The sequence below is a fragment of the Hippoglossus hippoglossus genome, chromosome 9, assembly GCF_009819705.1.
Source record: "Hippoglossus hippoglossus isolate fHipHip1 chromosome 9, fHipHip1.pri, whole genome shotgun sequence".
Taxonomy (NCBI): Eukaryota; Metazoa; Chordata; class Actinopteri; order Pleuronectiformes; family Pleuronectidae; genus Hippoglossus; species Hippoglossus hippoglossus.
Window position 1 is genome coordinate 11,182,450 of NC_047159.1, and position 27,745 is coordinate 11,210,194.

Genomic DNA, 27,745 nt, shown 5'->3' on the forward strand with positions numbered 1-27,745 from the left:
TTATCGGTATTACTTGTAAAATAAAGACAAAGGCCAATCACAATTTCCCAGAGCCTATAAGATGTTAAAATATTTATTTGAACAAAAGTCACACGAATAAATTAAGAGAAGTGATGATTTAAAAAAAGGGTTTAAAATGCAATTCATTGTTGATTGTTGAAATTGAAACTGAATTATTTCTGTCAATCAACTTATTGACTAATATTTCATCTCTATTCTTAATATTTAGTCAACTTCAGAGATATAGGAAATTGTAGAGCAATATTACCTATTTAAAAATCCTCAAGGACTTGTGATTTTTCTGGCATTTTCTTTAGAAGCACAAATACATTCTTTAACCTCCTTTTAAGTGGTTAAATGCTGCCTGATGTGTAACACCTCGCATGCATTATGTAATGATCACAGAATTAAAACATTTGTTTAAATAATGTTCCCTTACATGAGGTCTGGTGAAAAAGACAGGCTGTGTGGCTGTGTGTAAGCTCTTTAGGAGTTTACGCTGCTTCTCTTACATCACAGGATTAACTGTGACTCAAACACTTATTGCTGTAATGGGATTGTTTGCCTTTGTTTGCGTCTGTGTGTTGCATTTAGGTACGTAAAAAAGGCACCCAGGTTTCTCAACAAGTCTCCTGATTATAGACAAGCGGTACATGACAGCCGTGTGTGTGTGTGTGTGTGTGTGTGTGTGTGTGTGTGTGTGTGTGTGTGTGTGTGTGTGTTCACCTCGGGCTGCTGGTATCTCTGGGATTGTGAAACCATTCAAGCAGCTTCGAGTCAGAGGCCACTCCAACTTTAACCATGTAGGAGTGCGGCTCCACCTTGAAGGACCAATAATGTCTGCAAAAAAACAATTCCAATGAATGCTACAGGACTAGACATTTAACTGACCCATTTATTGCCTAATGAATCATTTCCTGATTTGTCCTCCGACATCCCTGCTGTCAAACTCTCCTCACTGATTAGTGAAATATCACTCTATTTCTCAATTGAGGCTGATGACTGTGAAAAAAAAAAAAAGACAATTTAATGATGCAAAAATGAAGTTCTTGAATATTTTATATTCTCATTTCATCTAATGAATAAGGCAGGCTTCCCTTTGTGTGCCCGACTTCCTAGTTTGTCATTTTTGCCAGCATTTAACTTTTTGGAGCACGGTCACACATACGCGAATGTTAGGCAAATACCGTGGATCAGAGTTGAACTCCACGTGAAGCATCTGCCATCTGCCTCGCCAAAGGAGGCGAATGTTTTCTGTGTCCTCGCTCACACAGATTGAAAGTGAACAGGAGGTGAAGGTTCACCACTGAAACATTTGCACATGTGTGATTGAGCCCTAAATGTGAAAATCTCATATCTTTTTTTCTTTGGGAGAAAATCTTACATCGAGGTTTACATTATCATCGAGCAAATAAATCATGCTGCTGGAAACAGCATTGTGAGTTTTTGGCATACCTTCCCTGAGAGATGCCAGTGTCCCCAATTATGTAATCTAGTCCAATGTAACTGCCCGTCTGCACACGCTCTGCTGCAAGGAGGAAGGCCATGCCCGCCACACTCTCCACGGTGTCCCGTCGCTTGTTTAGGATGAGCCGCTCCGCGCTGAAGCCACACTTGTCGCTGAACAGGAAACCTAAAGCTGTGTGTAGAGAGAGGGGAGCAAATTGAGATTGACAAATGAAGTGGAGACACAGGAAAGGTGGACAAGAAAAGCAGTAGACAGGTGGAAGAGAAGTTAGGGAGAAAGCACAGACACAGACTTCAGAAAAGAATGCATTTTGTTGAGCATGCTCATGCAAAAGGAAATAGTTTATTCCCCTTTTTAAGTGTGAAACGATGTAAGTGGCAAAGGCTGACACATGAGGGCGCTATAACACAATCTTACAAGCCACACAAAGACACACTTGCTTCATTATCACCACACTATGGAGAATAACATTTTACTCAAACCTCATTTCTTTTATGCAGCTGGCGTTCTATAAATAGTTTGTAGGCCAAAGGCCCCGATTACCATAATCCAGGCAACATAAAGGATGACGTGATGATTCCTGTTCACTCACCCGTCTCATATAATCTGAGGTTGACGCTAGGGAAGACCGTTAATTCACATGTGTCCAGGGAAGACCTCATACTAACTGGGGCATGATAATGAGAATAGTATGATCCCAACTCAAGGGTAAACAGCCATTAATGCTGCAGCTGTAATGTGGGGAGGCAGTGATACTGACAACCATGACAGGCTGGAGAGGAATCCTAAAATAGAATCCAGTTACATGTTTAAGACATAAGAAAACTGGGTTAATTTTATGCATTTTTGGCTCATGCAAGCTTCAATAATGATGAATTCTGGACTCGTACCAGTTTTCATCAAATATGACTGACGAGCTTAGAGGATCTTGTTCGACTCGTCTTCAGAAGTGGTTCATTTTTAAATATGAAAATAGCTACATCCATGTTGCAAAAGAAACATTTCCTCCCTAGTTCTGTAAATTTCTGTTACCAGTGATTTAATTAAAAATAAGCATCCGAGTAGCTCCTAAACAATTATATTTTAATTTCACATGAAGTTAAGTAGATCTAGATATTTATTATAGAACTTATTAAAACAGTAAGTTAATGTTGACATAGCAGCACATGAACAGAAAAACCTTGAGAAACCTTTGTTGTCTAAAACCACAACTGCGTCCCCTCGTACTCATGTAAGAGATACATGCAAATTGTTTTGTGTGTGTTTCGCCCCAGCCTGAAATTCCACCTCATTACTGATGCACACAGAATCCATGCGCTGTCTTACACGAACCAGAGAACACAGGAATGTGGAAGGTCCAATCAAAACACAAATGACAAGGACACAAATTAAAGTGTGCGTGTGTGTGTGCGCAAGGCTGATTTTGTTGCAGGCCTCAGCTACTAGGGGGGAAAATGCTGACACTGAAAATACTCTGATTTCTGGGAAGTGACACAACCACAAAATGCTTCTGCATAACCTTTATGCTTGTAATACACAAGTATGTTCACGAGCAAACCAAAACAAGGAGTCTAATGGTTGCTAGGCAGAATAAAAGTCTGACTGATCCAGTCGCTTGATGGGAGAATATGATAGGATTAAAATTTCAGCAGATGGTCGGCGATGATGCTGGTTTTTAATGAATTCCACCTTGTGTTTGTCATTAAAATTAAAAAGCCACCAACAGATGCAACTGCATGTTTCTTTATCCAAACCGTCACAGTGAACATGAGTCTCCACTCCCACACACCCAGACTAGAGCTATATTGGTTTCAGCCACATGGAAAAAAAATAAAAAGCCATAACCATGGTGACAATAACACCATTTGCGCCATTACTTCTAACAATGCTGCTACACGACATTTAACAAACGTGAAGTGAAGCACATGTCGTGTCATAATCTTCCAAAAACCGAGACTCAGGTGCTCTGAGTATTAGGGACAGAGGAGCTCAGTGGTTCTCTTGGCCAAAAGAGGCCAAACAACAGGGGCTGGTTCCTCAATAGTAAGGAGCTTAATCTCCTACTTAATTAACATTTTGTGGATGAATTAATGCACCAACAAGTACACAGCCTCCATTGATAGAGCATAAAAGAGAATTGCAGTAATCGAGTAGCAACTTTATTTAAATTATCAATATTTCGTCTTTAAAAAAAAAATGCTGCGCCAAACTCCATTCCCTTTTATGTCCGACTACAGACTCAGAGGACAAACAGAGAATACACACCCATCAAGGAAAGAGGGAATAGACACTATGCAAAAACTTTTCAACAATATGGAAAACTATACAACATCCCTGAGTCTTACCGGGTGCAGGAGGTGTGTGGAGGGTGACCTCAGGGCTGTAGGGGCTGAACATGGAGTTCCTGCAGCTGCGGACCCTGAAGGAGTACAAGCTGTCAGCCTCCAGGTCGCACACAACACTGCTGGAACCATACACCTTTTCTGTAGGCCTCCAGACGCCGCTGTCCTCGCCGTCCTCTTGGGACGGGGACTGGCTCGGGCCGCCGAGTCTGGAGAAGATGAAAAATTATCAAGAAATTTTAAAATGTTCCACTTCTCAAATCGCTTATTGATCTACTCAGTCCTCCACCTTTATAGCTGCTTTTTAGCCATGCACTGAATGTGAAAATCTCTGGGCCCACTTCTGTGAACATCCTCCCAAAATCACATCTTAAAATGTATTAACACCCACCTGCGGTACTCAACCACGTGGTGATCTGTTGGCAGGTGATCATCGGAAAGCCTCCAGGAGATTGAGGCCTCGTTATAGACTCTGCTATGGGACAGGTCAATCAGAGGGGGGTCTGGAACTGGAGGAAAAAGAAAGTGCATGAAGTTAGAGAAGGCAAGACTCTCAACATAGGCCATCAACAAAAGCGTAGCAAGTAAACCTGTGTTTTTTTCAGCGTGACAGAAATCTAAAACGTGTTTAACATGTATATTATGCAACCAACAAAAATCTCAATTCAAAACAATGCCAAACCTACTAATTTGTGGTAATAAGCAAGTGTAACAGACCTTATGCATAAATCGGAAAAACTACAACAAACAAGGGAATTTCAGTAAAAACTCTTGTGTCTCAATCATGCTAAGTACAATACTTCAGCTCATTACCTTGGGATTGAAGGAAATAATGCACAGTAAGGGTGATTCGATTTGTCAGGATCAGGACAATGGACAGGACTGTCTTGCATAATGGAGCCTGTTAAGAGGTTTTCACAGACTCACTGCCAGGAAATGCACTTTGTAAAAATCACCCGCAGCACCACCTCTCTCCTCTTCTGTCCCACTTTCCCTTTCTTACATTGCACTTTTTCCAACACATTTGTCTTTTTCTTCTGCGGTTGTAAGTTTTTACCATGAAGCCTCAATCTGCTGAGCACTGACTTAACATCCATCTACTGTACCGTCATTCCTCTTACCTCATCATTTACTGTTCTCACAGCCTCAACTCATTTTTTTCTCCAGAAACACAATCACATCACTGCAACCATCAGTCTATTTAAGATGAAGACATTTTTCTGCACACATCTAACAACCCCCCTGTGATAATTCCTTCCCTCATCTCCTTCCCAACAATTTCAGCTTTTAATATTCCCATTTCCTCCCACTTCTAAAGCTCTTTTCATTTACTCATTTTCCTCTATAGACCCGTTCCTCCAGTGTATCCTCACTACTGCTGAGTTTCCGAGCCTTCACAGTCACTTCACTTATCCTCAGTCTCCAAAGTCTGTTTCTCCAAAGAGCAGCCCTCTCCTTCACGTGTCCTTTGGCAGTCATGCTGGTAACATATTATAATGTGCAGATACATTACAGAGTATATTATTCTATAATGCATTACAAAAATCAGGATTTGTTCACAGACCTGAGGTGACAAAGCATTCTCAATAGCTGCCCCTTCCCCTGGACTTTCTACTTTCAATTCCCTAAACTCACCTCTTCAAAACTGCTCTGTGTCACTCACAATGTTGTTTTTAATATAGTATGTCTTTTAGTCGTTCTTTTTAAAATCGCTTTTAATCCTTTGTCAAGTGTCTGAGTTCATTGAAAACCACTACACAAAAAAAGTATTTTTTTAGCATTTTGTCAAGTGGGATTGATCAAAAAGTGCCATGAATCAATTATAGCTCCAACTTTTAATTTTTTAATCTTTTGACCTTGACATATCCTAAACACCTCCGATTTGTTCATCAAACAAAGAGTTAAAGACTCCTGGATTTGCACCTTATACGTCGAGTTCTTCCGTGACCCATACAGCATCCTTCCACCAAGTTTCATGGAAATCTGTTCAGTAGTATTTGCATAGTCCTGCTAACAAACTAGCCAAAGTTTTGTTTGTCCCTGTTGCACAATGCACTTTTCTTATTCGTTTGTTAGGGAGCTATTTTTACAAGGGGAATGGATTAAGTCACCTTATGAGCCAAACTAGCTCTAACATTTGATTTTCATCTCTTGACCATTAATAACTCTGCTGAGCAAATAATCTACAAAATCTAATTTCCTGAGTAAAAACTTTCATTCCTTTCATCCTAATCCCTTCAACAACAGATTTAAGATCATGTCTTCTGTGTCAGAGTGAAGTAATTTACGCCGGTTTCCAACAGATGGACCCAAAGGCCAGGACCAAATGGAGCAGTCAGGCCTCCAGCACAGAAGGTCGTAGCCCCTCAAGCTTCAACAAAAGACCCATCACTATTGAGCCCATACATGCAGCACCAAGACCAAGTTACACTGCAGTGAACAGTCTCCTCTTGTGTTCATTTTCATCCCTCTGCCCCATCTGGAACTGTGACAGAACAGAACCTATATCATGTTTTGTCTTTATAATCTGCACAAACTCATTGTATCCTGTGCGAGTGGAAAACAGATAACAGAAGAGCTTTTCTCAGCGGACGTTTTGGGGAACCTCCAACTTGAAAGTGAACCACAAATGGGCATTTACACTTGACAGCACAGCCTTTGAAAAGGCTCTTGAGAGCTGAGCATTGGGGTCAGATCCCGCAGTAGGGCCACAGCTGGGGGAACATGGGAGAACACAATTATAGCGTTGTCCGAGAGAGGAAGAGATTACGCACAGAAACATGGAGCAGCTGTAGCACCGAGCGAAATTCAATAAAGACAGTATTATACATCATAAAGATGGCTGGCAATCATTGTAAAGACTTGACGATGGAACATTGTTTTTTTTCTATGACACTTGAGCAGAAGACGGACAACAGAAAGAGGTTTACATTCAGTTCAGACACTGAACAAAACAAACGCGTTTTCAGTTTCCTGTATAATGGTTGTATCAGGGCTTAGGGGCACTATTGGAAAAACACTGTAGTGGTTCTTCACGGCTGCCAGGACTTCAATGAAATCACTGCAATATATGAATGCCCCCACCGCTTCTCTTCTTCTCTCTCTGTCTAAAATCAGACTAAGAGCATCATTAATTCCCGCAGGCCACTTAGATTAAAGACACACCAATATGGCTGCCACCCCACTCAACTGCTGCATACAGCACTTTCCCAAAAAGGAGACCGCAGTGATTCACTTAGGATCATTTTTATATGAAAAACCCATTTTCTGCAGGAAGGGCATTATGAGAGAATCAATATTCAAAGAAGCAAACATGGTGACTATTCAAGCCCAAGATGAGGACTGACTAGATTCATTATTTGAGTTTTAATCATGATGGTCAATTCGGGATATTGTTTAATCAAATAAAATTCAGTAGTGTGAGGATTTGAACGTGCAGATTTATTTTCACACGTTCAATGTTTGACAAAAATGGACATGAGAATAAATGATACATCAGTTTCATATCAGATACATAGCAATAAGATGATTTTCTCCCTTTAAATCTGATAAGCATGTTTTAGACAATGCAAAGGCATCTTGTTTCCTTACTTATTATATCAAACTTTTATTCACGGTGTCTGTTGAATATTTGATACCGTTTGGGCTCATAACAGATTCACTTTCTCTCCATTAAGAAATAACCATTTGTCTTGAACATAGTAAAATTCAAGCAGCTCCTTCATCAAGCCATCAGCTCCACTGTCATTTTGATAGAATGATTTTCTTTTTGACGAGTCACTCAGAAGGAGCAGACACATGGAGCCTGTGAGATGAAGCTCACATCACTGATTTTAAACAAACTAACAGCGGGCTCTCTCCGGCGAAGCAACAAAAGGCCACAGCTCACGTTACTCTCAGCTTTGTTTGTCACCAACGGCAACAACTGTCAGTTCGGTTGCGTCCACTTGGGGGATGATGGCTCTGAGCCAACAGAGACCTCAGGTTCATCTCAGGCATTTAAACTCTCACATATTCACATGTTTTTGAAGGATAAAGTCTGGAAGCAAAGCTGCTGCTCAACACTTTACTTTACATCGACACTGACCAGCTTATCACTTGCACTGATAAACTGAAAACAACCCTCAACTGTTATCGACTCGCTGTGACTGAAAGTGTCACAACCCACTGTTGGAGCAGTGTTGACCATCATTGTGTTGTCACATTGGTATGAGCCACACTGAAGGGATTAGAAACAAGCTTTAGCTGTATGAAGTCACTGACAAAGCATTTAAAAAATGGATCATCATGCTCTGCTTTTACTAATATAATGAAAATAAATGTATATCGCATAGTATGTAGAATTCTCCAGCTATAGTTTAGTATATACATTGAATTAGAGCCAAGTTAAGGACAGTGATCATCTGCGTTATGACCATAAATTGCATCAGTCCAGCTGCTTCATGACTCAGATCAAAGATAGTCACTTGTTCTGATGTTTCCTCTGATCATTCAGTGACGCTCTGAATTTATTGATTCTTTTTTGCAACCTGGTCGATTATCTGCAAACCTTTGATCTTTGTTCGTGGAAGCTTTTCATTGATTATTTGATCATATGTTGTTGCATGTGCTGTTACATTTTTGAACCTAACAAGAACTTCAGACTTCACAGATCATTGAGCTTTGTCTTCAAAATAAATACAATTTAAAAGTAGATTTATGAAAGTAAAATTAAGAGTTCACAAAAGGAAACTATGTTCCATCACCTGACGAACTATTAAAATATACATTACCCTTTTTTGCATTAGAAGAATTAGTGAAATTTATGTAGTATGATGAATCATATCATATCATTGAGCACATGAAGGTTGCTGCTATTTGAATAAAATATGGCCGTGTGTCAGAGCAATCAGAAACGTGTGCTTTGTGTCTTCCCTGGGAACCTTCTACCTGAGCAGACCTTTACACAACAAGCTTTGTAAATCAGCAGACCAGAACAAAGCTGCACAGAGCTGTAAAATCCACTTTGACTATATCCAGGATTCTACCCGTTTATCCAATTTAGCTGCCGACAGATGACCTCTGACCTTTTAGCACAGCACAGTTCACACTTCACAGGGTTGTGCATGTGCAAAAAACTGCTTATTAAAGTCATATTGTCACATGCTAAAGAGAAAGAATAACAGTTGTTAAACCTTTTGAAATGGCTGGGCTGTATATGATACAGCCACATTTTACCATGGTCCAGAGGACATGTGAACAAAGACTGCATCTTAATCTTCAGAAATTCATGTTCATTTTCACCTTGCACCATTTATCTGAAATAAAAAGAAGTCATACCTCCACCAAAGCACATCTCTTTGAGCAGAGTCTCTTCTCTGGAAGTGTCCAGCACAAACTCATCGAAGCAGGGGTCGGCTGCAGCGTGGAAGGTCCTCAGAGACTCTGTGGCCTTCTGGATCCTGAAAACACACAAGTCCAACAAAACCTGATGAATCACTGAAAGCTGATCGAAAACTGAAAGTTATTTACCAAGGACACAAAATAGGACCAATATTCACTGCAGGCAGACTTTTCCTTTCAATTATATTAGTTATGTTCCATCATAATTCTAATCATTCAACTTAATCTATATTTATTTTGTCTTTTGTAAGTGAAAGAGGATTCAAATCTCTTGAAAGGAGAAAAATAAACAGGCACCAGTATCATGTTCCAGAGTAAAAAGGCTCCCTGATAATCTAAAGCTGCTAATGGAGATCAATTAGTCAGCTTGGAGCAGAAGACTCTCCATTACGCAGCACTGAGTGGACACGGCAGCACCAGCCTCTCTTTAACTGCCCTCGAGTTTAGTAACATCAGTGTACGTGGCTTTTTTTATGCTCCTGACAGACTCCACTTCCTCAAACACGTAATCAGATTGATGGTCAACACTCAAACTGACCAAATCCTAATGAATAAATCCACTGGGAAGCAGGAAGGTGCCTCTAATCATGGATGTGAAATACACAACATGAGTCATAACAGTCTTCAACTGTGGAGCTTGTTAAATAATAGTGTTTAGCTTCTGCAATACATTTATATCAGGTTATTATTGTTAAGCTGCATCAATATTATGAGTAATTATTATATGACCGATTAGTGCAGTTTGCACTGTGTAAACTGAACTGTAAAACACTAGCTTCTATATCTTGCGCTTTGTCGTGTCTCACTCACTCCTTCACTTGGGCTACACCCGTCCTCCGATTTAAGATTTCACTCAAATATTGTGATACTGTTGTTTCCTATTAATTGACTGACTATAAAAGGCTCTCAAATTTCAATAAATGTATCGATTTTTAACAATAATAACGTCAATCCCCCAGCTGTACCTGAGGTGCAGCTGCTTGGCCGTCTGTACAAAGCAGGACTGGTCCGTCTCTTTCAGCACCTCCTGAGCGTAGCCCACTAGACCACTGTTCTCCAACATGCCTTGGTACTCCTCCACCTGGGGAATAGCAATACAACACAATTGCATTATTTAATTCCAGTCAACCTAACTGCATCTTCTATCCTAGTTACTGCTAAGGATGAGTGAGGATATGTGTATGTCGGAATCATTAGTAACTGAATTCAGTCCTGGTATTTTTATACCTGGGTCTTGAGATGGTTCAGGCGTCGGTTACGAGACTGTTCAATGGATCTGAGCATCTCGGATTTCCTCTCCTGCAGCGTCTCAAACAGACGCTCAAAGTGCTCATTGGCTTGACGCTCTGCTACTTGTCCATTGTCCTATGAGGAGGAGAGAATAGTGTTATTCATTTGTGCAAAGCAAATCAGTCTCTTCACATATCCCTCCCTGTATGAATATACAGTATAAGGTCAGACATATTCTGAGGATGTCTGGTGAGAACTGCTCTGAGGTCATTCCACAGCATCTCTATCGTCTCTGACAGGGTTATTTCAACAGATGGATTTTCTTTGTTATTCTGTTGTTCTCTGCCCTTACAAATAAAGAAAAGTGTGGATACAGGCAGGGTCAGCATCAAAGTTAAAAGGCAACATAAGCAAATTGAAACCCAAATATGTGTGAGGGGAACTAGTGAACAAAGCCTGTGTTCTTTCGTTTTGTGTTTTGCATACTGTTTGTTTAATGCCCTTCCTCATTCGCACACACAGACTGGTTTTTAGAAAGCTATGTAAATATTTGTATCCAGTAAGAAGTGATCACAGTACAAGGATTAACACACATTTTTATTCTGCTTTCAACAACCTACAACTGTGTGGAAAAGGGGGAATAAAATGTGATTTAGCATTTTTTCCACAAGGTTGGGGAATACTTTAATTAGAAATATTAATAGAAGTACTGAGGATTGTCCTTAACAAGGAAGAATAGAGCCCTGAAAAGGTGGATCTAAAAATGGAAAATGAAAGGAGTCCTTTTGCGTGTAAAGTTAACGATTTATATCTTGGATTGAATACAAGGAGTGTAAATAAGAAAACTAAAAAAGAACTCTTGACAATAAAAAAGGAACAAGGGCATAAAATGAAGCAATAAATGAAAACGATTTTGAAAATAAAACTCTAAACTCGTACTATAAAACGTTTGGGATGTAGAGATAAAAAGGATGTTGGAATGTCGGCAACATGACTTAGCTCGCTCACCTCGGTCTGACTGATGAGCAGCTCAAGATCAGTAATCTGAGTCCTGACCTGGTCCTCTTTGCTGATGAGGTAATGGATACTCTTGGCCAGCTTCTCCTGGTGGGAGAAGAGATCAGCAGCATTGAGAGTGCAGTTGGTTTCACATGGTCGTAATATCTGAAGCACGTGCACATCAACACAGCACCGAGATGACAAATAATGTGACTTTTGTACACGATCGGGACTGAAGGGACATCTGTTAATAACACTGCAAACATAGAAACACCTTTAAAATATGTGTTAGTGTAATGAATAGAGAGGGATTTAACTGATCCCTACTTATGTGCTCACATTGCCCAGACATCTGCTCCTACATGACTTAGAGATGTTCTGATAACATTTTCCCTTCTCAATACCAGGAGTTTCGAGCGGCTAGTACCAAGTACCAATCTGATACCAGTGCATTTAAAGTTTCACAAATACATACAAAGAAAAATGCCATAGAACATCTTTGTTTATCTAGTGTGACGGTCAAAATGGAAAAAGAACAGAAACAAATAAATCATATATAATAGCTTGAAACTGAAGCACAAGATTACACGTCACCATTTGACTTGTGAGACTTTCCAGTGTGAAATATTTCGCCAAATTGCTCACATTTTAACTAGCTCATGCAAACTCTACACTACCAGAAATCACTTAATCTTTGCTAGTCTAAAAGCAATACTCGCCAGTGGCAGTACATCGCTGCTGCTGTTTTGGAGAGGCGAAGAAGAAATGATTTCCAGGGAAAGAATATTGCAGTTTAATCTGGGCTAAACTCAGACACTCTAAACATGTGGCATCGAATCGGTACATATAGATTTAAGGACTCGCCGATGCATGACACAGCATTGGAGGCAGCATTGGAGGAAACATCTCTAACATAAGTCATATGTTTATAATAGTTCTTATTTGTTCATTTCTCTCTTTGTGTGTGTGTGTGATTTGTGTCCGATTTGTGTGAAAGCACCAACACAATTGTTTCTTAATTAAAAAAAACTCTGTAATGACAAGGAATTTCGTTCTATAATTTTTCACTCATATTACAATATTAACAACTGTAGCTGCAACTTGCAGTATTCCCCAACTGATGTGAACTTCTGGAGAGATGCAGAGTGAGAGCCTGTGACGGTGACAGTGCATTTCTGTTCAGAGCAACTGAAACTAAACTACATTCTGAATGACGAAGGTTTCCAGAACAGTTTGGGACATCTGATACGTCTTCCAACAATTTGAAGATACAATGCCCACAAAAATCAAGGGGAACAAATGGCCTTATTAAATATTAAGCAGCAAAGTGTTTAGGTCAACGCAGACCAGCAGCTTGAATTTCAAACACACTTGCTGAACTGCCATCAAGTCCACTGAGCTGGAAACGCTCATACAGGGAGATTAAATTACTATTCAACATATGTGACACAAAAACTTCTGTCAATGCTTAGATGTCTATTGTGTTGCTTAGTGACGTTATAGCAACAACATCATCTGACAACTCCTGACATTTTTGTCAGTGCATACATTAACACTCAATCTGATTGAAATCAACTCCACTGATTGGTTTACCTCATGCAAGGCCAATCACTTTTAACCCAGTCATCAAGCCTGGGTTTCAGTTTGCAAGACAGACTGATCGTGTGTGTGTGTGTGTGTGTGTGTGTGTGGCATTAATATTACAGCGAGAGATGAGATTCAGGGACCAGTCAGTAGGCGGTACAGCACAACTAAACCCCCCCCCCCCCCTCTTAAAGGTGTTGTTAAATAGATTAAATATGGCACAACCCTAATCCCGCTGAAGGAAGATAGTTAATCATCTCAAAAGATGTTTTTTCACTTTCAGATTATTCAATGCACTTCTGCAAACCTATTAACGACTGAACTCCAGAGGATCAGCCTGCCTTGAAGGATTCCATATGTACACTACAGATATTGCTAATATACATAAAGAATAACAGCATTTTGTTCTATTTAAAACCTACTAAGTAAAAATCACAAAATAGTTGTTATTGGCTGTTTGACAAAGGCTGATTTGGCCACAACTCTGTCAGGCCTTTGTTACCATTGTGTTGAAGCTCAGTTTAATCCTTGTTATCATAAGCCTGTATTGCGTTAGTCATCACAGATAACAAAACAAAGTCCAGTGTATTCAACACACACACACACACACACACACACACACACACACACACACACACACACACACACACACACACACACACACACACACACACACACACACACACACACACACACACACACACACACACACACACACACACACACACACACACACCTGTTCTCAGAGTGTAACAGTGTCTGATTGTTGCACCTTTAGGATCTTGTAGGCGCTGCTCATGGAGGTGACCTTGTGGTTGGCGTGGGATCCTCCCAGCTTGCAGAGGTGACACACGGGTCGTCTGCAGACCTCACAGTACATGTTCACCTTCTCCATCTCGTGCTCCGGACACATGAGCACCTGGGATATGCAACAGAACGCGAGAGTTCAAATTAGACCAATAAATGCATAAGCACATCCGCTTGACCGCAATGTTTGACAGCACAGGGGGGCGCACATCTACTGCATGTTGCTTGAACACTTCAGTGATCAAAAAGCAGCTGAAGTGAAACAGGAAGATGGTCAAAACTTTAAAAGTACCCAGACAGTTTTCTGTGAGCCATTTCCTTACGTGTCTAAAAAAAAGAATTTAAATCAGCACTTTTTTTTTTACTGCTGGACTTGAGACGTCCGTATGATCAACAAAAGGAAATGAAACAGAGACGCAGAGAAACAGAAGCAGCTCAGGTTTTCAACAAGACTTGGAAGTGGATCAATGAATCAGATAAGCTTTATTTAAGACTCATGTGACAACCTATCCCTGGAGAAGATTCACAGTCCAACTTAATGAACATAATTAGTTACAGATAATTATTGAAAAAGAAGTTGGGTAAGGTTACTTGCCTTGGGCCTAAAGTTTGTCGTGGGGCCGACATACTCGTGCTGAGCTTTGGGTGTCCCCCAGGGGTGGTGCAGCTTGAAGCACTCGTTACAGTAGCTAGCCTTGCAGTCCATGCAGCTCTTTGTCGCCTCCTGCAGCTGGGGAGGCTTGCAGATGTTACACATAATCGCCACTGCGGCGCGGGCGGCCTGGCGGTAGCGCTCGACAATGCTCTCCAGGGTGAAGTTACGGAACAGCATGCTGATGCCGCGCTCGCCAAGTTCGATGTCATGCTGGCAGCCGGGGCATGGGATGGCGGTGACCCGTGGAGTCACTGACCCTCTGCGCCACCCTGGGGATGAGATAGAGCCTGGAGAAGAGCCAGCGAAAGTGGAAAAAGTGAGAAAAGAGAAAGGGCAACATTTCATAGCCTTGAGTCACCCAGTTTCTAATCTTGCCTGAGGCTCTATTGTGACACGTGAACAACAATGTTCTTTGACTTCAAATTAAAGTGAAGGAAAAAATTCTAAGAATCTAACATGGGCAGGGGAAAATATGTTCAACTGGGCCGAGTTTCACATAAGCAGCATTACATCATCGGCATTCACTTAAGGAGAGAAAGCCTTTGATGGCCTGTATGAAAATGTCACGCTTTCACCAATAGAGCCTCAGCATGTCTCCCTTTGTGCTTTATTTCCACAATGACCACTACTCAATAAGAGACGTGGGTGCATGGAGCAAAACACAAGTACAGGCAACAGATCGAGCAGTCGTCATTCAGGGGTCCAGGAAGAGAGACAATCCAAGTACTGGGGAAGAATGAGGAGTGATGAGATACAGGGGAAGTCATGGGGAGGATAGCATCCTTGGAGCTAATAGGGACTTATGAGAAATCTATTTTACATTTCAAGTCATTCAATGTTTTACACGAGTAGTACTTAAGTGCTCACAATGATCTGGACAAAGGAAATGAATCTAGTTTTCAAAAAATGGATAAGAACATAAAAATATGACAAACAAGCATTTATAAAATCAAGCAAAATGAATTAACTTGAAGTAGAACTGAACCAAAAGTTTGAAATTAAAAAAAGAAATTCAACTATTATCTCGTGTCCAGTTCAATGCACAAACACTTATATCCACAAGACAACACAACTCCTCTTAAAGCAATGCTGCTTTCAAGAGTTTACCACATCATTGTGCTTGTTACTGATGCAGCAGCAGCAGCAGCAGCATCTTAACAAGGCAGCAACATGGGGACACGAGGTGGTTACACAAGGTCACATCACAGACGCAAGCAGGGTCTGTAAAACACTGATCAGACAATTAAAGCCAGCACACGCAGAAAGAAAAGATAAATAATAAGGCTTCACGTTTTTGGGGGACAGGGGAACCGAGGAGTGCTGGATTTATCTCAGTTTTCAAGCCAGTATTTCCACTCCGTTTCCGAGGACCTGAAAATTAAATCAAACACTCCTCAGGTAAGCGAAGATACGTTACAGCTACTGCACTTCAAAACGGCACTTTGCAAAAAAAGGTGCAGCAAAAGGGAAAAGCAGTGGCAGAATAGCAAACATAAACTACGTGATGTGAGAAACCATGTGCATGCCGTGTGACGTGAGCAGAACTGAAGATTGTGACAGTGCACGGACAGCTTACGACCTGGAGGATGAATCCGTCTGATCTGAGAATAAACTGCACTAATGAGTTTGGTTTGCCCTTCCTACCTGAAGGCGAATGTGAAATTCAGGTGTAACGTTATGATGAAATTAATCTGATGATGGTGATGAGGGTGACATGGTCTTGTTAAGACAAGTGAAGTCACTGGATGAAAAGAGAAGCCTCAGCACGTAAACCAGTGAATGATGAAGCCAGTTTCTAACCTGGTGAAGACGCCAAGTACGAGTCTTCACTCATGTGCGTGTCGTGTTGGGACTCAGCACAGTGACTCAGACTCTCTGGTCAGAACAGCAGGTGTGAGCAAAGAAGAAGCAGACAGATGCCTGCAGCAAAACGCGTGTGTGTGCGTTTGTGTGTCTATTTTGCGGAGCTGCAGAGGGAGGCAGAGTCAAAGGCAGAAACTGACGAGTCACTGCAGAGCTGCTGCGCTCTGCCTGTGTAAAAAGGGCTTGGCCCCTCTCCTGCACACGTCTATAAAAGACACAGTTTGATGATTCACCTGATGCAGCATTTATGTTTCAGTCAGTCATGACAGACACTAACACTACATTTACGCCAATATTCAGACCATTGATCGTATTCTGAATAATACATTATTTTGATTATGATGTTTACAAGGTCTGCTAATAGAATATGCCATTAATTTTGCTGTTACAGAGCATAGTCTGTGATTATGACTCAGGTCAGTACGTGCACTGTGTCATTCAAACTAAGGAAATGTGTCATCAAGCAGTTGATCACTGCCGACATGTCGATGTTGCAAAATGCTGTATAAAGTTAAATAGGAGGTTATGACTCAATTAAGATGTGTACATGTCTACATAATGCAACTAAGGAATACTTAACATCTCTTAATTGGAATATTGCTTATTCTAAGATTGCCCTTATTATTCAGAATTTAGTTTACATGGTATAGTGTCATTGGGTTAATATCAGAATATTGGTGTCAATGTGTCTAATAAAGTTCCACCGTAAATGTGATCAGATGTCTGCACAATTGACCGAACATTTTGATAAATACTTAAACGACTTGTTGTCCACTTTATCATTGAATTATTTTTATTTCTAAAGCATAAATAAAAATCTGTGGCATGTTTTTGTTTGTTATTAGATGAAAAATTTGTATTAACATTATCTTCTCCAGAAAATTCCATATTTCTTATACAAATATAAAATTCGAATCCAACAATAATTTAATCGCTGAAAGGCTGGAGAATGATTAATCACGTAGGGCTTAAAATTACATTGTCACTCATCCTATTTCATTGTTTGCTATTATAGGTAATAGGTAGATCCTACAGCCATCAATTATTTCAGGAGATTCCACATAGAGACGCTCCTCTGTGCTTTAAAAATAGAAGATAATGAAAGTCTTAAAACATCCACTGAGCATGTCGAACACAAGTTGATGTATTCAGAGCAAAAAGAAGAAACTGTACTTAGTATTGTTTTACTTGGACAGCAGTCTGACACCTCTCAATTCATCATGAGCAAAATGATTAGATACGCTGAAACAGGTCTGAGTTCTCATAAACTGTTTCTCAAACAGCGATGATTGTTAAGTAGAGCGTAAACAGCAGCCTGAAGCCACAAAGATACCAATCAGAAAAAGCCAGTTAAGAATCTTAGCAAGCCCAAACATATTGTAGGTTTTCCCTCAGAGTGTGTACGTGAGTGTAACTCACAGAAACAGAGACCTTTAGTTCTCTGTCCCTATAAAGCTGCTTTAGTTGCCTTCATGTTTGACTAAATGAATGCAAAGCTTAGCTATAGCGTACAAACAAACACGTACCACTTCAACTCCTAGGAAACATCCACTTTGAAAAAAAAAAAAAGAGTCCTTTCACTTGCTCCCTGTCAAGGACTCTAACTCCCATTAACTCTTGCTCGTCCTTCTTTTCTCCATCCAGCTCTTGTTGGCCTCCACATATGCTGACACATCATCGCTTTAAGGTTTTTACTGTTCCTCCCTCTTTTACTCCTTTTATTAACCATCTTGAAGGCCACAGTTTTGCCAAGAATATGGCAGATGAGAATTACCTGATGCATTTTGCCTTTTTCACCATCTTTGGGAATCTGGGTTTCTGTGCCTTTAATAAATCAGTCAACTTTTATGCTCAGAGGATGTTTTTTGAAAGTGGCACATGCCATTCTGCTATAATTACCTAGAATTAAGTGTTTTACAAAAGCTTAATCTTCTTTTCAACTTGAGATCCAGTAAAAACAATAACGCTCGTGAAAAAAATAAAAGAAATTGTTTTATACCCAACTGGTGGTGTGAGTTTGTATGGTCGTGTTGCGAGGGCTAAAGTAGACTAGGTAGAGAAAAGGGTAGAACCAAACTAGGGTTTCACAGGGGTTCTGGTAACACTGTACTCACTACAGCTACTCAAAACACGGAGCCCGCGTCTACCTCGACTTCCAAACGACCTTCGCACTGTGGCTGCAAGCAATGAACAGAGAAGTGAGGTGAGACCAACAAGAAAAATGAAACAATGCATAACGTGGAGTGAGGTGTGAAACCATTTTTTGAAAAACATCATGACACTGGAGAAAAAGACAACTGAAAAGTAAAATAAGAACTTGCAGTTCCAAGTGAAATACACAACAGTGTGTTTAAAATACACATACAGTCAGTGATGAGTACAATTAAGTTTTGACTTGTGCATTAACAGTCGACGTTCGAGCACAAAGCCATGAAACCAAAAACTGAATTTAACGGGATTTAGGATTAAAAATGGTTTGGAAGAATAAATACAATATAACTGCAATTTGTATTAAAAGGAATAGTTTGGCATTTTTGGAAATTCGGTTATTCGAGAGTTAGATGAGGACAAAACCACTCTGATGTCTGTACGCTACTGAAGCTAGACCCAGGAGATATTTGCTTAGTTTTTAATAAGCATTAAGACTGGAAACAGCTAATTTGGCTCAGTCTGAAGGTGAAAACATCCCAGCAGCACAGCTACCAGGCTTTTACAGTTCAGTGTTTGATTCACTAAAGCGATCCTCTTGAACATGCAGCTTTAGCCTCAGGCTTTAATCATGATAATGTAGGAGTGGTCATCAAGTGCAAATGTAAGGCTCCTCTACATGTACATGTCTTGAAACAAGTCACCTGGAAATATTAAAAAGTCACCTCTATGCAGCTTTAACATATTCAGAGTTACAGGTGATAAAAGGGTTGGATTTATGATTGAAATTTGGTTGGTTTTGACTACAACTACATTCATGCTCATACATTTTAAATGGCATTTTAAAACTAAAACGATTATGCAGAAAAGCCTTTTAGCTAAGTAGATAGTCACTTGACCAAAGCTACAGCTTTTAGGTGATTAATCAGTAGATGTTGTTACGTGTGCTGTGAGACACGATACGTACATGAGTGGCAACAATCTTTAAATGTTGAAAGCATAAGCACATTTGCTAAAATGCCAAACTGTTCCTTAATGAGAACTTTCACCAAATTAAAAATGCACTTGTCAAGGATTAGCTGTACGTAAATGCACCATGCCCCGTTTGAGCCCCAGTAACATAAAAGATGGAGTTGATGGAGTTTCAGTGTGCTTCCCCTGCCCCAGCACAGCAAGGCTCGTCCAAGCTGCACACTGATAAATATAGCCTTAAGTCTTTTCTGTCTCTCTCTTCACCTAATCCCTCATTCATTCCCAACAGTCAGGTTGTGTCACCATGACTACCAGTGATCCGATCTCCCAGTGTTAAGGGCGGTCGGCAGAATTGCTTTGGTGTTCTGTTCCTGAGATAAGGTTCATAACGTCCTTCAAAAGCATCTTAAATATTCTTGTGCTGTATAATCTGCTCAGTAAATGCACTTAACAAAAGGAACAAATTTGCCAAATAATCCCAAAGGGAATTCCAGCTGTACATGATCCTGTATTAGTTCATGTTAAAGGACTGAGCCTGGAGACACTACATTAAAATCAAGTTTAAGTGACAAAAAAAAGATTGTGCATCAATTTACATGAAGTCCGAGTATAAGAGCTGCCCTTGTGCACAAACTGGCGGGAGATTTGTTTACTCAAAAGCAGGATTTGATTATTTCCTGAGTCAACAGACGCAGTCCTGCCAGTGAAGAATGAACTCATTCAGGTTGAAGGGGGGTGAGTCTGAATGAGAGAAGCTGTGTTTGAGAGCCCAGTCGCTGTGGTTCTGAACCCTGGCTGAATAGCTCCCGTCACTGTACTCTGGGGATCTTTTCAGCCTCTGGTTCACATTCTCAGTGTTGCTCCGAGGTTACTTGGCATCCAAGTGAAATGATACCAGGTAGCACCAACTCACTTGCTGTGTCCCAAATCCATACTAAACAGTAGTGTATGAGCTAGTTTGAAGTAACAAGATTTGTACTCACAAGAAATTATACAATGCTTGTTTAATTGTGCATACAGTAAGTATATATTGTTGGTTTCCCAGTATGAAAACACCAAGTCAAAATCTGCTAACAATAAGTGTAGTATGGATTTGAGACTCAGCTACTGAACACTTAGAACCTAAAAATGTTAAAAATAAAACATTTAAAGTCAGTGATATAGCAGCTGTTTGTGTCCCACTTCCATTGGACAAAATTATATACAGCATCTACAAGACTAAATACCAGTATTGCTTTTGCACAGAACAAAATGGTTTTGAAAAAAGTTGCTATATGTGCAAATCACCAGCATTAAATGCCAGTAAGAGCTTTTGTGCATTGCAGTGCAGACTAACAGTAAACTCCAAATCATGTTTTTTAGTATGCACACTGTACGTTATACTACATTTTTTCACTTTCCAGTAAACATAATCTTCTTAGGATTAGTACGTGGTATGGAAATTGGACACAGCTCTGGGGCCTCATGTATAATCTCTGCATGGACACAAAGTTTGGATCTTTCAAAACAAACAGGAGAATGTGCGCACCTGTACAGAAGCCCTGGCTTCTAGTGAGCCTAGCTCTTTCAATTGTTAAGGACGTGGGCAAAATCTCATATCAAATTCCATGCTACTGACACTTATGGTCAGTTGTGGAGTGAACCGCAGCTGTTGAAATGCGAAAATGTCCCAGGATTCTGAAAGGTTTGGCAGCGTGACTAAACTGGCTCCTTTTCCCCTCAACCATGTTAATGAGGCTAAATTATCACCATTGTTTGAACAAATCTGCAGGGACGTCAAAAAGCATTAATTAAAAAAGCATTATTGCAGAACAGAACAATTATACACTGCACTGGAGACACTGTGGTGGCTAATATAGACACTCTCAGATCGTCACTACCTGCACATATGGATTGTGTAAATTAGTAAGTCTTTAAATAAATCCAGTCACAGTCCTCGCACATTCAGAAACCTCAATTTTTGTGTCAGAAATATGAATATTCTTGCTTTTCCTCTCGGTTGTTGCCGCAGTACACCACAAGAAACATTGATCGGCCGACTCGTTTCTCTGCCTCGACATTGAATAGGTGCTTTGCATCGACTATCCTTGAACGTGGGCGTGAAGCAGGCCGAATGTGAGGCTAATCCATGGGCGCACGTTTCTAGGAGGGCTGTAATTTATTACACTTTTAGAATTGATCCTATGCACCATTTTATAAATGAGGCCCCTTGTAGAGAACATCTTTAGGGAAACATCCTGTAAACCAAAGCTCTCAGAAAAGCAGCACTGTACCTCCATGCTATTTAAGGTTTAGACATGAACCTGCTGAAGCTCGGCTGCAGCAGCGCCATATGTTTTGCAGGGAACTTAAAAATAATGTGACAAGTTAATTTAGCAACCTGCACCCCACCCTCTGTCCACCGAACCACAGCTCTAACCTCGCTCCAGCTCAGCTTGGTTCAAACACATCTACACCTGAATATCTGATTTAAGATCAAGTGGAAATGATAGACACTTGTCTCTCTTCTAAAAACATTTTCCAACAAATACATAAGCCCCTGCATGATTGAGGGGGATATTTGATGCCCCTGGGCCACAAGAGACAGACAATGGAGACAATCAGGCTTTGAGGGAGCTTGTCAATATGTCTTTTCTAGACAAAAGTACAGCTTGTCAAGTTTGTCTGCTGGCTCATTAATAAAGCCTGTAAAAACAGACGGGATTGAAAGAAAGTTACTGACTGACAATGTCATGCCTGAGAGGTAAAGTTATCAAATCATCTAATGTGTGCTGGAGTTTATTTAGGACAGCAGGGAGGAGGGGCGGCATCTGCACTGCAATAAAACCCAGACATCATACAATAGTGCTTTTTTAGTCTTGCTCCATTTCCATGAGCCTATTCATGGGCAACCCTACATTTGCATTAGCTATAGGTTCATGAAAATATATTTTTCACAGTGGCACTACCCATTATATTTCTGAGGGAACTGAGAATGGCCTTCAGTTCTTACAACATATTTTCTTATATGAGAGAATGTTTTTAAAGCTCCCTCTCTATAAAAGGTAATTTCCAGGATCGAGCCACTGAAACCTGTTGAGGGCAGCAGCTGAGATGACATCAGAGCTAAAAACTGAAGCTGCGGGAATTCAGAGGAAGACAATAAAACAGGAAGTTGACCTTACTGACATAAAACTATAACTGCCTTTGTCTGAAGCTATCGCAAATGGCTACAGACCCGTTTGATAGATGCACTTCCTGTGACGCAATAGCCTGATTATTAGCTTCCATCACCTCATGTAACACACCTTGAGACAATCAGGCTGACGGCCCACAGTTCCTGTTAATGCCTCAACAAGCCATTGTGAAATGCTTTTAACCTTGGAGGATCCCGTTCCCTGCACCAATCTGTTCACAATAAATCTCTGCCTGCAAAGAACACAATTGGGAATAAATGTTTGTGTTGCCTTACCCCGAGACCCACCTGATCTCACGAGCCTGTCCAGCCTCTCCATGGAGGGGGAGGGCACCCTGGACCTGGGGCTGCCCGGCATGGAGCACTCGGAGCCGGCATCGAAAGAGTCGTCATAGTTCAGCTGCAGCAGCTCTCTGACACACTTGTGGCAGACGCTGTGCTGACAGGGCAGGATCAGCGGGTGGGTGAAGAGCTCCTTGCAGATCGGGCAGATCAGCTCCCTCTCGATGTTTTTGATCGGCACCTGGTGATGGAGATGTGGTTACTGAAATGTGTTGTATATGCCCGGCTAGGTCTGGGCAATAAAGCAATATGAACTAGAATGGCACTCAGTAGAGCACAAACCTCCGCTAAGGCCCAATAGCAAATTCAAATCAAGCTGCACCACATTGCACTCGTCGATATCAGTCCCCTAAAAATGCCTTATACCCCCCCCCCCCCCCATCAAGAACCATGAATAATTCCCAACTTACTATCTCTGTTGAAGAAAGTGCTAAAAAAAAAAAATAAAAAAAAATCGGGATCCAAACCAAAATTCAAAGGGTTTTTCCCTGAGTCATACTGCATCCCTTCACCAGGTTCATTGGTAATCTGCCAAGTAGTTTTTGCATAATCTTGCATATAAACAAACATACAAACCGACAGGGGTGAAAACATTTTTAACATAACATAACATATTATCCAATAGCAATACATGTTAAAACTACAACCTTCACTCAAAAATCAGTCAACAGAAATAATGTGACATTTATCCTGATAATTATTGATATCTGCTTAACGTTTTTGTCTTGATATCATTTTTGGCCTCATCGTCCAGCGACACTTGTTAAATGGCTTTAAATTGACCCAACTCCTTTAAAAAACACAAAGGAGCAGAAGGTGAACACAGGTTTCAGTGTTCGAAGGAAGGACACAGCTTTCTTTGATCGCAAGAACAACAACCCATTATTAAAAGATCTTTAGATGAAGCTAAAACAGACCTTTTGTCTTCGCTTCAAGCTGTGAAACAACATTTTGCTGTGTCAGAGGAGGAATAAAATGGCCTATAAAAAAAAAAAAAAGAGATGTGTACATTCAGGTGCCACTTGTATTCATTCTACATTCAATGCAAGTGAGAAAACCCACCAGTGGAGTCCCAACAACAGCCATACACTGGAGTCTTTACCATGTTTCTAATACATTACATAAGAGCGGATTATGTCCGGCTAAATATAGACTTTAACAGTGAAACAGCAGCTCACGTTTGGAAAACGTTTGTCCACAGCTCCAGGAACAGAACCTGTGGTCACATTATTCAAGGGCTTCAATCATCTCAGGTGTGAGTCCTGCCTGTGTCTGCAGTTTTTAAAACCAGGTTCAAACTTCTCAAGAGTCTTTAACAAGCTCATACCACCATTATATTTTATTTTTACAAATTCATTTAAAAAATGTTAGTGATTTTTTAAATTACTTTCGCCTCTTATTTTGTCCACCTCTGTAATACTACTTTCTAATCCATTTTATTTTGCTTGTGATTTGTTTGAATGTGTCCTTTCTGGTGTTAAATACTTTTCTTTGACTTTTTAAACTTAGTTTTCTTGACACCTTGTCTCTTTCTGTCTCTTTTACTTGTGTCTCTTGTCTCTTTAAAGTCCCTGCTCAGCCCCTCGACTCCACCTGTGAGTGGAACCTGCTAAATGAATAAATGTGTGTCGCACTAATGTGAGAGAAGCGGCTGCACACGTGTTAAAGGACAATAAGCAGCGAGTTGGAGGAAGTTAAAACAGAAAGAGGCTGTTTGTCCTCAGACTGAAACAACGAGTTGGACTCAGTGAGGAGGACACACAACTCCACCGAACACATAGTGACTTTAACAATGTCCGCACGCAGCTGTGGCACAACAATGACGAAACCTACAGAGAAACTACTTTTTTTTTTAAATCATCTTCCCCCCACGAACTCCATGAATCCTGCCCGGCTCCCGCTTCACTTACCGCCGCAGTGCCGCTGCTGCTGCTACGCCTCTTCTCCGCAGACATGCTGAGGGAGAGAAAAGCCTCCCGGTTCCTAAACTGAATTAACCGACGCTTTTTGAGTTTTAGTGTTTTTGGTTCTCGTCCAGAAACACCAGCGCAACTTCTGTGGGAGCGGAGCCGGAGATGCCGACAGGACGGCGGAGGGATTTTAAATAGAGAGACGCAGCTGCTGGGAGAGAGAGAGAGAGAGAGAGAGAGAGAGGGGAAGAGAGAGAGAGGGGGGGGAAGAGAGAGGGTGAGAGAAAGAGAGAGAGAGAGCGAGCTGTAGTGAATCAGCAGCCCATTCAACACACACACACACACTGACAGTCACTCACACACACAGGGGGTGGAAAGACAACAGGGGGGAGTGTGAGAAAGAGAGAGAGAGGGGTGGTCTCCATAGGAACTGCTGCTGCTGCTTTCAAGTGCTCCACGTAAACTAAATTTACGTCCTTAATCCAACGGCATTTGCTTCCAACAGGCACTGGGTTGAATGTGGTTTCCAGGGACATCAATATGTAAGAAAAGATTCAAGCCTGGAGGGTATTTAAAGATGGACGTCATGGCGTTTGCTGCACTAAAGTGGAGGCAAAGCGTCTGTATCGCCCCCTAGTGGCCGTCTGCAGTATGATAAATTTGTTTTGATGTGTACTTTAACTTGTATGTCCCAACCACTAATATGGAGGAAATCAAAACATACAGTGTATGTAAACATGCAAACAAGACATGACATTTGCTCTCCTAAAGTGAAGCCAAAGCTTCTAGATCGCCCCCTAGTGGCTGGCTGCAGACTGGGTCATAAATCCTGCCTCCTCCATGTTAGGGGTTGGGACAAACTATACTATATCAAACTATTTGTTTGGTTTTAAAGGTGTCTGTCACATTAGGTGGTTGCCTTTTTGTCAAATTGATGTATGTTTAGGTTTTCACGTGTCAGATGAGTGTCAGATAAAGTGCACATTTAAGTCAAAGCCACACATCATTAAATATATTTTGGAAATTATACTCATAGTGTACTTCAGAAAAGCTCAGAAAGTAAAAGTTTTCGAACAAACTGTCATATTTATTGTTTGTATTGTTAGTAAGTGACTCGTTTTTATTTTTTTAAAGACTACAGACAGGACAGGGGAACTTCAGGGGAAACTCAGATTTCAGCCGGGGCTAGAGCCCCCTGAACGAGCGGGTATATCAGTGGGACTTTGCCACCGCGGCTCCGTCCCTTGATCACGCGACTCCACAGACTCACAAGATGGAAACATTCATATTCGATAGCTTGGCTTCATTTCTGGATAGTGGAGCTGCATCGCCCATCTTTATATCCAGTGTATGGATCAACCAGCTCATATTGTTCTTTATTGTTTTAGTATTAGCAAAATGTTCACTCGCTAACATGCCGATCTTTAGCATATTAGCTATCCAATTCATTGTTATTTGTATAGCACCAAATCACAACTTACATAATCTCAAGGCACTTAATATAGTAAGGTCGACACCTTACAATAAGGAGAAACCATATTTTTGGACAATGAGCAAACACTTCTTGACAGTGGCGATAAAAAATCTCCCCATAAAGAAACATAAAGAAACTAGACTGTGTGAGCAGATCTGCCTCGACTGGTGGGGTTGAAAAGACAGAAATGGTGGAGAGAGGAGAGGACAGGAATTGATGTGTAGCTGATGTTTTCGGTAAGATTCACAGGTTTAGGTTAGTGGTAGCATGCTAACACTGCTAATCACCATAGCCTGCCTATAGAGAGCCTGTATACTGTTAAAGTCATAGCGAAATTGGCTGCAATTCACCTAGAGGACAGTCGCAAGTCGATGAATTAGACTGAACGGAGAAGACGTTTAAATCTATTCAGTGGTACCTCTCAGCCACATGTTCCTATATGTTTGCTCACGTAAAAATGGGAGGGTTCTGAAAACACTGCTATGTCGTAGGCTGTTTCTCTTGATAAAAATAACAGACGTTAGTAAAAGGTGGAATTTGTAACTCTTGTCTCTTGACCATCTTTTGATCTCAAACCCAAATGCCTTCAGAGTAGAACAGTGAGATTGGCCTGATGGAACTGAATCAGTACTAAAACTATAAGGTTAAAACATAACGTCTGAAGCTTAACACTAAATCCTGCTTTATATTTATATAAAATTTGGTAGCTATAGGTTTTCAAGAGTCTCTGGTCCAACAGTGAGCAACCGTGCCCGCCCCTCACACAAGGTTTCTATACATAACAAAAGGGGCCCGTGAAAGCTACGACTTCTGCTCACTTTACATTCACCATTCTATTAATGTCTGATCCATTATTAAAGGAGATTTATTATCTGCTAGTCACTTGCAGCAGTGGCCATGTTAAGGTCTGCAGTTCATTTAATTGCACACTGGGCCTCCCATCAGGTCAACCTGACAATGTTCGGGTTAAAGAACAAAATGGACCATGAAACGTCTTTCGGGAGTTTTGGAAGGGAGCTGCAATTAATTTACTTTGTAAATTATAGCTTATAGCGCATAATGAATGGAGTGAAATGTTTGATCTAATCTACTGGCCCAGACGTCACTGAGGGCACTGCAGACATCTTTCTGTTGAGTCATTTGTTGGCTAAAAACAATGTCAGGTTTCAGTAAATAACAGAGGTCCCATTTAGTTCTAGATTTCTATCTTATAGCTACTTTCTGCAACTGTTTGCAAACAATCGCTAAAACATCCTTATTTGCTCAGAAAAATGCAAGTGTTTGAGCAGGTTTCTTACATTTCCCCCTCTACATTTTCTGGACATACAACAAAGCATTACAAAGAAGCAGTTACTGTTTATTGGACAAATCAAACTTTAAGACTCAACTTCATA

General features: G+C 40.7%; 1 protein-coding gene across 7 annotated transcripts in view; it reads right to left on the bottom strand.

Moving 5' to 3' along the window:
• The window catches only part of trim36 (tripartite motif containing 36), a 33,681-nt gene that overhangs the window by 3,395 nt on the left and 2,541 nt on the right, over positions 1-27,745 (bottom strand). Inside the window, exons 2-14 of one of the 7 annotated variants that reach the window (XM_034594883.1) lie at positions 22,914-23,148; positions 18,445-18,507; positions 15,758-15,838; positions 14,408-14,754; positions 13,778-13,924; positions 11,431-11,526; positions 10,420-10,557; positions 10,158-10,273; positions 9,130-9,251; positions 4,202-4,319; positions 3,814-4,019; positions 1,456-1,639; positions 727-840 (exon numbers count right to left, since the gene is read on the bottom strand). In XM_034594883.1, coding sequence (XP_034450774.1) covers positions 727-840; positions 1,456-1,639; positions 3,814-4,019; positions 4,202-4,319; positions 9,130-9,251; positions 10,158-10,273; positions 10,420-10,557; positions 11,431-11,526; positions 13,778-13,924; positions 14,408-14,754; positions 15,758-15,838; positions 18,445-18,507; positions 22,914-23,148 — 1,967 coding nt within the window. Of the gene's footprint in view, positions 1-726; positions 841-1,455; positions 1,640-3,813; positions 4,020-4,201; positions 4,320-9,129; positions 9,252-10,157; positions 10,274-10,419; positions 10,558-11,430; positions 11,527-13,777; positions 13,925-14,407; positions 14,755-15,757; positions 15,839-18,444; positions 18,508-22,901; positions 23,149-24,877; positions 25,298-27,745 lie in introns of those variants that run through there. The other 6 variants (XM_034594877.1, XM_034594878.1, XM_034594879.1 and 3 more) reach the window with 6 other exon arrangements.